This window comes from Macrobrachium nipponense, chromosome 8, assembly GCF_015104395.2.
Source record: "Macrobrachium nipponense isolate FS-2020 chromosome 8, ASM1510439v2, whole genome shotgun sequence".
In the NCBI taxonomy this organism is placed as follows: domain Eukaryota; kingdom Metazoa; phylum Arthropoda; class Malacostraca; order Decapoda; family Palaemonidae; genus Macrobrachium; species Macrobrachium nipponense.
This window is the reverse complement of record NC_087203.1, coordinates 51,183,975-51,196,335: the sequence shown is the minus strand read 5'-3', so window position 1 is coordinate 51,196,335 and position 12,361 is coordinate 51,183,975. Positions and strand designations below refer to the sequence as shown.

General features: G+C 35.8%; 1 protein-coding gene across 1 annotated transcript in view; it reads left to right on the top strand.

Annotated features, from left to right (window-relative positions):
• The window catches only part of LOC135223095 (ectopic P granules protein 5 homolog), a 759,396-nt gene that overhangs the window by 107,066 nt on the left and 639,969 nt on the right, over nucleotides 1-12,361 (top strand). Inside the window, 1 exon segment of the mRNA XM_064261599.1 lies at nucleotides 4,119-4,231. Within this exon segment, the coding sequence (XP_064117669.1) occupies nucleotides 4,119-4,231 (113 nt within the window).

Below are 12,361 nucleotides of genomic sequence, written 5' to 3'. Positions count from 1 at the left end.
TGTTTCGGAGTAAGCGCGGAAGCGGAAAAAATATTTTCAAAAAATCACAGCCCGCTTAGTTTTCAAGATTAAGAGTTCCTTTTTGGCTCCTTTTTTTGTCATTGGCTGAAGTTTAGTATGCAACCATCAGAAATGAAAAAATTATCAATTATCATATATAAAATAATGCGATATATGATAGCGCAAAAAACAAAATATCATATATAATTGTATTCAATCGCGCTGTGCGCAAAACGGTTAAAGGTAACAAGTTACTATTTTTTTTTTGTAATGTACACTAAATTGCAATCCTTTTGGTATATAACACATTGTAAAACGATAAAATCAACACAGAGAAAATATTATCACAAAATAATGCATGAATTCGTAACGCACGGATGTAAACATATTTTTTTCAAAAATTCACCATAAATCTAAATATTGTCCTAGAGACTTCCAATTTCTTTCAAAATGAAGACAAATGATTGAATATTACTATACTGTAAGAGTATTAGCTTATAATTGCAGTTTTCGACCATATCTGATGAGTTAAAGTTGACCGAATGTCGAATTTTTTTATATATTTTTTTTATATGCAATTATTTCAGAAATTAGAAAAGGTATAACCTTCAAATATATTTCGTTTTATTCTACATGAAATTGCACACATTTTCATATATAATACTCTATGAAATGCCTAATATGAAACGAGCAAATATTCTGAGATGGGACGTACGCATTTCGGAGATTTGTGGCGGAGAATCCGCGCTCGGAGGGAAGGAAAGTTTTTTTTTTTTTAAATTCACCATAAATCTAAATATTGTGCTAGAGACTTTGAATTTGTTTCAAGATGAAGATAAATGACTGAATATTACTGGACTGTAAGAGTTTTAGCTTACAATTGCGTTTTTCGACCATTTCGGTAGTCAAAGTTGACCGAACGTGGTTTTTTTCTATTTTATCTTGATTTATATGCAAATATTTTCAAAAATGAGAAAAGCTACAACCTTCATTATTTTTTTGTTGTATTCTACATGAAATTGCGCACATTTTTATATATAAAAAACTTTATGTTAATGGCTAATTAAAATGGTGCCAAACATTACCACAATCGCACGTATGATTTTTTGTTTTTTAAGAGTTACCGCCTCTTTGCGGACGTAAAGAAAATGTTATTTTTTTCATAAATTCACCATAAATCGAAATATTGTGCTAGAGACTTCCAATTAGTTGCAAAATTAAGGTAAATGATTGAATATTACTAGAATATAAGCGTTTTAGCTTACAATTGCGTTTTTTTTTCCTTTTTTTCGATCATTTCGGTAGAGTCAAAGTTTGACGAAAGGTTGAAAATTTGTCACTTATCATTTTTATATGAAAATATTTCAAAATTGATAAAAGCTACAACCATGGGTTTGTTTTTTTAGTTGTATTGTGCATGAAATTGCGCACATTTCCAAATATAAAACTTTATGTAACGGCTAATTTAAAAATGGTGCAAACATTACCACAATCACATGTATGATTTTTTTCGGAAGAGTTACCGCGCGGACGTAAGGAAAAAGTTTTTTCATAAATTAAAATATTGTGCTAGAGACTTCCAATGAGTTGCAAAATTAAGGTAAATGATTGAATATTACTAAAGTATAAGAGTTTTAGCTTACTAGTTGCATTTTTCGACCATTTCGGTAGAGTCAAAGTTGACCGAAGGTTGAAATTTTTGCACTTATTCTTATTTATGTGAAAATATCTCAAAACTGATAAAAGCTACAATCATGAGTATTTTATTGTCGTATTCTACATAACAATGCGCACATTTTCATATATAATACTCTATGTAACGGCTAATTTAAAATGGTACAAAAATGATGTCAAAGTGACGAAATAATTTCCGAGATGCGTCACTGATACTTTTTAGTGCGGGAAGAAAGAAATTCGCGCTTGCGCGCTGCGTAACGATTGTAAACAAAACAACACCTTGATCCGTGAACTCCCAGCATCCCCCAAGGCGCTTGATTCAAGAGTTTTCGGCTGGTAGGCCTAAAAGTATTTTTCCGTGAATTTTTAAAAAAACTTTTGTATGTCGACGTAAAATACGTCCAGTCGGCACCCGAGAGACAAAAAATGTTGACGTAAAATACGTCCAGTTGGCGTTTAAGGGTTAAATGATGTTCTCAAACTGGCTTCAGATACTGACAACGATTCATGTAAAAACTATATACACTCTTAAGGAAAACATTATTCTTACTGAGCCTGGCCTCAGGAGCCAGGATATCTGAACTGTCGGCTCTCTCCAGAGACTCTGTCGATATTGAATTTCTCCCTTCAGGAGAAGTTCTGCTATCCCCAGATCGTAGTTTTTTGGCCAAAAACGAGGACCCCTTAATGAGATGGGCTCCTTGGAAGATCCTCCCTCTTCCTCAGGACCCTTCTCTATGTCTAGTGACGACCTTACGAGCCTATTTGTCCAGGACATCCTCTAGGTCCTCAGGTCCACTATTTATACGGGAGAAAGACGGCACCATTTCCTTAAAAGGAATTAGACAACAATCCTATATTTTATCCAACAAGCCAACCCTGATTCATTCCCTAAAGTCCATGACATAGGGCAGTAGCCACCTCAATTAATTATTTCCAACATATGAATTTTGATGATTTAAAGAAATACACAGGCTGGAAGTTGCTGACAGTTTTCAGATGTCACTACCTGAAATCCTTGGAATCTCTTAAATTTCCGGCAGTGGCCGCAGGAAAAACAGTTTCTCTTGACACTGCCTAAGTAGTCTAGTCATAGATCCAGATCTCCTTTCTACCTGCCTCATAAACAATTTTCCTTTGATCCTACCACCAGGCTCAACCCTGTTTGAGCCTTAGCTGCCTAAAAAGGCTATATAGTGATGTGTCCCTTATTTTTATGCTAGGGTTACTCACATCTGTACATATTTTGCCGAATAAGGCTATATTGTGATGTTCTCCCTTATTTTTATGCTAGGGTGACTCACGTCTGTATGTATATCATTCTTCTAGTTTTAAGTTATCATAAGTTAGCATAAGTATAATATTAAGTCCTATTATGTATTTTAAGGCTAACGCATGTTACTATGCATTAAATTAAGATTTTATATAATAACTTTGTAAATGTTTAAACTAGATTATACTCATATTATGTATTTTTGTGTTTTCTTGTTACCTCTTTCTATACCTTTTCCCAAGCTTGTGCTAATTCTCTGGTACTATTTCACAAAGCGACACGGGCTTGGCCCAGAAAAGGGATTTTGACAAAGGAAAAATCTATTTCTGGGCAAGGGCCCGTGTCGCCCAGAGAAATCCCCCCGTTTTCTCTCCCATCCCTGTGCCCAAGCTTGGTCTTCTAGGATGGCCACTAGAGGTGCTGGTGTTAGCGTGGGTGGGTGAGTAGTAGTAGTTGCTGGCGCAGTCTGTGTACCAGCTCTCTCTAGCATGGGGGATTTTGGTGGAGGAGAGATCTAAATGACAAGAGGTCCGTGGTAGTGGTTTCACTCGCCCCAGTACCATACCGGCACCCTCTTTTTATTTAGGGTGAGCGAGTCAGGATACTCTGACATCCCCCTCTTTTATTTTTCTCTGGTAATGTTAGCATTATTTACCTTAGAAATATGAACTGGAGGGATATTTCACTGGGCGACATGGGCCCTTGCCCAGAAATAGATCTTTCCTTCGTCAAAATCCCTTTAATGAACCCAAAGCATTAAAAGTAAGGTTTTCTTAGGATTTTTGACGATGTTCCAGCGTACAACGATTTTCGGCTTACAACGCGTCTCTAGAATGGAACCTCCGTCGTATCCCGGGGACTGCCTGTAGTTTGTTTATTATTGCTTTTGTCATATAGGAGTGGACAAAATAATTTAATTATTGTATGTTGTACCAGGCTTTTCCTACTTGCTTTACTCTACCCATTTCAACTGGGAAGAGCAAAGAATGGCCATTCTAAGGTCACCTTGGTGGTGGCAAGACTGGCACCATCTATGTACCATTAAAATGATGACCAGAATGTTGATGGAATTTTAAACTTGACTGTACATTATGTTTATGGTCCTGTGGGATATCTCTTATCTTCCTATTTTTTATTTGACTATATTTACTGTAATTGTGTTTTTCAGATTGAGTATGATCAGCTGTTTGAAAGAGCTGTTAATTGCATGTTTGGTAATCCACGTTCAGGTGCTTGGCAGTTTCTTGCTGTCATTCCGTACAGCAGTGTATCATTGCTAAGGTAAGTGGTTCATTCATATTAGCATTTTATTTGTTGCTTTGTAGGATATATACATAATAAAAGATATAGTAAAGGTGGGTACACACGTGAGAGCCGAACCTTGTATGTGTAACTGAGTTACGCATATACGGTTACAAGGTGTCAAAATGTTGAGGACGAACCGTAACCACGTTGAGCACGTAACTTCATTGTAATCCACTGCGATCATCAGTCTGTCCAGGTTGTTTACTGACGATGGCCACCATGCAAGTAGCAGCTGCCCCGTATATGTATACACATTATTTAACGAAGATGAAGCGAAATAAAAGAAGATGGTGGCAATCAAGGTTATATACTAGAAGGGTAGAATACAGTGGTCGGGAATTACTCGCTGACATGAGATTCCAAGAAGTTTCTGGCCACAGTAAAGTCTTTTCTTCGTAATAACTAATAGATTGAAGGACCTCTTCCTCACTCCAATCAGCCATGGTAGACATATACGTACTGACTGACCAAAACAAGGGACTCTACTATGGACGGCCTTGTTCATACTTCATAGTCGGTGTTAACAAGTTCAGCAACCTCTGTTGTTACGCGCGTAATACAGGTCCCGTCCACACATGGCGTAACGTACAAAGAGACCTTCCTTTGATTCGGGGCCCAAAAACCGACAATTGCCGGGACGGAGGGCGAACGGAGCCTCGAACCCGCGAGGTTCGGGGTTCAGGTTCGAGGAACCGTCCACACTTGCGTTTTTGTCACAAGAATCGGTTACAATACAAGGTTCGGTTCGCACGTGTGTACCCACCTTTAGGCAAACAAAGTAGATGTGAAAAGCATAACCAGACAATTACTTTAAGGGAAGTGCAGATGCCATAAGGCCCCATTATAAAGTATAAATGTTTGTTGCTACCTTATGACTGAAGGGATTTGCTTCAAATTTTTACCACGTATTCTCCAACTAATATTGAAAATTCTCTTGTGGGGAAAGTATTAGCTGATTATGTGTTAACCCTCTTACGCCGAATGGACGTATTAAACGTCGAGTCAAAATGTCTCCCGTATGCCGAATGGACGTATTTTGAATCATGCGCCTTGGGGGATGCTGGGAGTTCACGGATCAAGGCGTTGTTTTGTTTACAATCGCTACGCAGGCGCGCAAGCGCGAATTTATTTCTTATCGCACTAAAAAGTATCAGTGACACATCTCAAAAATTATTTCGTCACTTTTACATAATTTTTGCACCATTTTAAATTATCCTTTACATGAAGTATTATATATGAAAATGTGCGCAATTTCATGTAAAATACAACAAAAAAATACTCATGATTGTAGCCTTTATCAGTTTTGAAATATTTTCATATAAATAACGATAAGTGCAAAAATTTCAACCTTCGGTTGACTCTACCGAAATGGTCGAGAAACACAATTGTAAGCTAAAACTTTTATATTATAGTAATATTCAATCATTTGCCTTCATTTTGCAACAAATTGGATGTCTCTAGCACAATATTTTGATTTATGGTGAATTTATGAAAAAACTTTTTCCTTACGTTCGCGCGGTAACTCTTCCGATAAATTTTTTTGTGCGATTGTCCTAATGTTTGCACCATTTTAAATTTGCCTTTACATAAAGTTTTATGTATGGAAATGTGCGCAATTTCATGCAGAATACAACTAAAGACAACCCATGGTTGTAGCTTTTATCAGTTTTGAAATATTTTCATATAAATAACGTTAAGTGCAAACATTTCAACTTTCGGTCAACTTTGACTCTACCAAAATGGTCGAAAAACGCAATTGTAAGCTAAAACTCTTATATTCTAGTAATATTCAATCATTTACCTTCATTTTGCAATGACTTGGAAGTCTCTAGCACAATATTTCGATTTATGGTGAATTTATGAAAAAAAAAAACATTTTCCTTACGTCCGCGCGGTAACTCTTCAGAAAAAATCAGAATTTTTTTTGTGCGATTGTCGAAATGTTTGCACCATTTAAAATTAGATGTTACATAAAGTTTTATATATGAAAATGTGCGCAATTAAAAAATGATTGAAGGTTGTAGCTTTTCTCTTTTTTTGAAATATTTGCATATAAATCACGATAAATAGAAAAACCCTCGTTCGGTCAAATTTGACTCTACCGATATAGTTGAAAAACGCAATTGTAAGCTAAAACTCTTACAGCCTAGTAATATTCAGTCACTTATCTTCATTTTGAAACAAATTTGAAGTCTCTAGAACAATATTGTGATTTATGGTGAATTTTTGAAAAATATATTTAACTTCCCTCCGCGCGCCAATTCGCGGCCGCAAGTCTCCAAAATGACTACATCGCATTATCATAATATTTGCTCCTTTTCATATTAGCCGTTTTATAGAGTTTCATATATCAAAATGTGCGCAAATTCATGAAGAATATAATAAAAAATAATTGAAGGTTGTAGCTTTTCCCATCTCGGAAATATGGGCATATAAAAAATGTATATATATAAAAATTTCGACATTCGGTCAACTTTAACTTGTCTGAATTGGTCGAAATCTGGAATTCTAATCTAAAACTCTTACAGTACTGTAATATTCAATCATTTGTCTTCATTTTGAAACAAATTGGAAGTCTCTAGAACAATATTTAAATTTACGGTGAATTTTTGAAAATAACATTTTTTTACGTCCGCGCGTTACGAATTCGTACATCATTTTGTGATAAAAAATTTTCAGGTGTTGCTTTTATTGTTTTACAATGTATTATATATCAAAATGATTACAATTTAGTGTACAATACAACAACAAAAAAAGTAACTCGTTAGCTTTGACCGTTTTTTGCACAGCGTGATTTGAATACAATTATGTATGAATTTTTTTTCGCTACCATATATCGCATTATTTACATATGATAATGATATTATTTTTCATTTCTGATGGTTGCATACTAAACTTCAGGCAATGACAAAAGAATGAGCCAAAAATGAACTCGTAATCTTCAAAACTAAGCACGCTGTGATTTTTTGAAAAAATTATTTTTTCCGCTTCCGCGCTCACTCCAAACCGGCCCCGGCATACGGGAGAGATTTTGATTTTTAGGGCTTCGGCGTAAGAGGGTTAATAATGTCCTTGCCACCATTAGTTGCTAATAAAACAGATACTATACATACATGTTTTTGTGAATTAACAATGCAGTGTTAAAAAATACAGCTTACCTTTATTTGTAAAGACCTTTGCATGAAGGATGAATGAAAATTTATTATTTGGTGCGATCGGCATTTAAAAAAAGAATTAAAATATGCTTGGTTAACTCGCTAGCACTGTCTTTGTATTCACCTTTTTCCCACCAGATGGTGCTGGAATGTTAACATTCTGCCATATTTCTCATGCCATCATGTTACACACCTTCATGATCAGCTTTAGACTATATTTTGATGATTTCTGGCTCCTTTCTCTTATACAGTATACTGTGATTGTTTTCTATTTTTGCATATTTGTCATCTTTTATATTCAATTATAGGTATTGTACAGGTACACAATCCTTCAACCAGGTGTGTTTTGGTTTTTGGAATTGTTCTGATTTCAGAAATGTGGTGTCACAAACAATCAAACATCACTATTGCACCAAAAACATATTTTTCCCCTGTTCTTGCTTTTTAATTTTAGTTATTTATTCATTATGGTATATTATTGTTTATGTACTGTTAAGTGGATGTGAGATAATCAAGATCACTAATAATAAGGTAGTTGGATAATTAATACCATATGTTCACTAACATTATGTTTTCATCGAAAACACTGTAAAATACAATAATATACATGATCAAAATCATTTTAATTAACTTGTGAATTTTAATGATAAGTAAGACTATAAAATACATTTCCTCATATCAGTCATGGAGAGGGTTGTTCTTTATTGTTATAAAGTCATCATTAGTTTGTAGTCATACATTTGAGGATGTTCTGGGAAAAGGATTCGAAAGTGATGTATCATTATGACAGAGTGTGAGATTTTTCATACCACTATACTATTAAAGTTAAAATTATTGTTAAATTATGTATTGTTTTCATGAAGAAATAATTATGTAAAGGAAATTGAGTAAATTCTGCAAGTATCAGTCAAGTAATCACATTCATGGCAACGTTCAAACTTAGTTCCGTACACATAATTTGTGATCAAAATATGTCTATACATAAATAGAACAGAATAGAGAACTTGTCATTGGCTAACATACCTCCATGGCAACCCTCCAGCCAATTAGGTTTTTACTTAACAGTTATGCATTCATGTCTCAACCTAGGCATCTACACATGCGGCTTATTTCTAGCATTTTTATTATGTTTTATTCTTCATTTTTCATCTTTTACTATATGGTTTAATTCACGCGTTTCTACGCTGGTTGGTGTATTATTCATATTCTTTAAAAAATAACAAAGTACAGGTTAGGTATAGGTATCCCTGGTTAAACCAGACTATCAGCTAAGACAGACACCCTGATCCCCCTATTAATCTGTCTTGATGAGGGTAGACTGTATTGTGATGTAGGTGGTTGGTAGTGTTAGAATTTTAGACATTTTACGTTTGCCTCAGTAGTTCAGAGCCGCATGTTAGTTCTGTGTTTTCTTTTTCCCCTGGTATCATCAAACCTCCCCCCTCTTACTCAGTTTTTCTCTCTATCGTCTCGTGTTCGTCACCTGGGGACAATTATTCCTTTTCGTGTAGCAGCTTGTCCTTTTCCGCCACTTACTTATTTAGAGTGAGTTAGCCTGTGATAGTTAGCCCTCATATTTTAGTATTCACCTCTCAGATGCCTTTACAGCTATGTGATGACATCATGCAAGAAACCTATTCTTCCCCCCATCTGGGCAGGAAACACCATGGTTGTTAAGGTTACATGTTGATATCATGCAGGAACCCTCTCTTCCACTTGTAGACTTACATGTTTCAACCATGATTTAGTTGATTCTCCTTTAATATTTTGTTCAATTTTTTATGGCTGTAGCATTTAAGCTCCCCCAGGAACAGAACCCCCCCAGTAACTTGGGACTGTTTGGGTACATTATATATATACGGTAATTACTATGCCATATATGTTTAAAGTATGCTCTATAGTGTAGGCTAGGCTAGCCTATAGTCTAGGCTAGGCTAGTAGGATAGTGTTCTTACGAAAAATTAACACGGGCCGACTTACGTCCTAATTGATTTGTGACTGGTTGGTGATAGGCAATTGCGGTAGTAAGTCGACTACTACCTGTAATGTAAAAATATATCAGTCCTATTCTCCTTACGTCATTTGTAACATAACTATGGTAATTTTTTACTACCGTACGATGGTTGAAATGCAAGCAAAAAGGCTGATGTTATCGAATTGTTTGTTCATTGCAAATCAGCTGTTTCTGGCTGTATGCATTTTCCAAACAAGTATATCATTACTACCGATAATTTTGGCATTCTCTTTACTTTTTTAACTCAACTAGAAGATGGTATAGATTAAGAGAGGGGCGAAAAGGGGTTAGCTTAACTAAAAAATGGAATAGATAAAGAGGAGGAAAAGAGGTTAGCGCATTGTTGTTTGGTCTCGTAAAATTAACTCGCATGATACGTGAGATACATGATAAAATCATTCTTTAAGGGTGAAAATTTGGGGGTCACATGATATGCGAGATCGCGTGTTACATGAGTATACACGGTACATTGGAACCTCAGTTTTCGTACATAATCCATTCAGGAACCTTCCACAAAATCCAAAACATATGAAAACCGAAACAGTAATTCCCATAAGGAATAATGTAAATACAAGTAATGCGTTCCAGACCCATAAAAATAATACCAAAAATACATTTTATAGGGAATAAACAGTTTTACATACAGAAAACAATGAGAAATATAAATGACTAATAAAATGAATAAATGAACATTTTACATCACTGTTAACTTTATGGAAAACACTTGTTAGCGTATGGAAGACGGAGAGAAGGGGAGAGGGAGGAGGAGAGGTTATTGTTTGGGGGGGGGTGGGGTGGAATCTCCCTCCAGAAGGACTTCAGGTATCAAGGACCTATCTGGATTTACTTCTCTTCGTTTTTTACTGGCACTATCTGAGGTTACTTCCCCTCTTCGTTTTTTACTGGCATTAAGACCAGCTTGAGAGTTACTGGACCCCTGTCGCACAACAAAACTGTCCAGAGACATTTGTTTCTGAAGTATCTTTTCTTTAAAATTTCCTTAAAGCTAAACACGACATTGTCATTAAACTTGTTGGAGACACAGATCACAACTTTGTTGGGATAATAATTCTCCACAAAATTTTGTACATTTCACTGTGCAAACATGTCCTTAATCCCTGAAGTAGGCACATTATGTACAGTTGACCCCCTGTATTCGTGGACTCACACATTCGCTGATTTATCTATGGACCATAGCTACCCATTATTCATGGGAAATTGGTGTATTCGCTGTAATTTTCTATGAGGAATATCCACAAATTCCTGGTTTTTTTAAAAAATTAGGTAAAAAATTTTTTAGTGGGTTTTTTTGGAGTTTCAACTAACAAAATAGGCAGTTTTAAGCCTTTTTAAAGGGGTTTAAACTTCACGGATTCTAGCCATGCCAGGGGGGCGGGGGTTGTCTGGTACGCATCCCCTACGAATACGGAGGGAACACTGTGTGCACATATATTTTCTGAAATTTTCCAAGCAGCCTCTGCTGGCCTTAAATTCACTAACAGCGGCGCTTGTTGTAGGCATTTTCTCACTGAGATTGGTATGCAGCTTCCTCCAACACTTTGCTACAAGTTCTTCCTTAAATTCTATAGTGTTTCTTGCCGTTTTTACAGAAGATCTAGCACTTGGAACTTTCTTTGGCCCCATGATGGCTTATTTAGCAGTTGCATTAGAATAAAAAAGCACAAAAACAACAAACACAAAAGCGGAATGGGTCATGAAATAAGATGGGATACTTTGTTTTGGCACCACTCAATTCAGAGCACAGTATGTGCTGCCTGGAGAAAACCGAAATGTACAAAAAGAGGCATTCAAAAGCCAAGTTTGAGTATATATATGGATATATATATATATATATATATATATATATATATATATATATCTATATATATATATATATATATATAATATATATATATATATATATACACACACACACACACACACACAACACACACACACACACACAGTGGTCCCCCCGTATTTGCATTCTCCGGATTCGCGGACTCACACATTTGCGGATTTTTCTTTGGAACCTATCTAGAAATTATTCGCGGGCGGACTCGCCCATTCGCGGAATTTTCCGACGAAAATAATCACTAATTAGTGTATTTTGATGTTTATTTTCATGACTACATACATTTTTATGATACAAAAATGATTTACTAATTTTCAAATATTAATTTTGATTAATACTGTATTAGTAAGTTTAATAAGTTTAAATGATATCACATAATAAAAATTTCTGGGCTCAGCTCGTGTCGGCCTATGAAATATCCTTAAGTTCATTATTTCTAGGTAAAATTAACCTAAAATTACCAGAGAAAAAATAAAATCAAGAAAATGTCAGTAAAACTGACTCGCTCACTCTATAACAGAAGTGTCGGTATGGAAATAGGGGCGAGTGGGATCACTACCACGAGTCATTTACCATTTAGACCTTCCAACATAAAATCCCCACCTGAGAGAGCTGATACTAAAGGGTGATGCGACCGCTACTATACTACTACCGACGCCACGCGGACAGCAGCGACCCTAGCGGTCATCCTTAATCTTTAGCTCTACAACGCTAGGTGCTTCTTTTTCACTTGTGTTGTTTTTCGCTGGATTTTATCCCTAATTATGATGGAACGTGCTGCATTGCTCGGCTAATTTAAGTGCCTCATAAGTAGTATTTTTTGGTATTCCAGTCTTCCAGGGACCAGTATTTTCCTTTTTATAGGTCATATACGGTCTCCCAGGTTGACCTCGTGGCAGCCTTGTTCCACCGTCGTGTTTATTAAGATTTCCCTTCCCGGTCTCCCATACTGGGACATCTTATGCTTATGGGCTTTTTATATTTACGTTCATCGTTTATTACATCGATTTTATAGTTAGGACACAGCCCTTTTAACCATTTTTCTCTTAGTTTGGTGTTTAGGGCTATACTGTGTTTTTCTG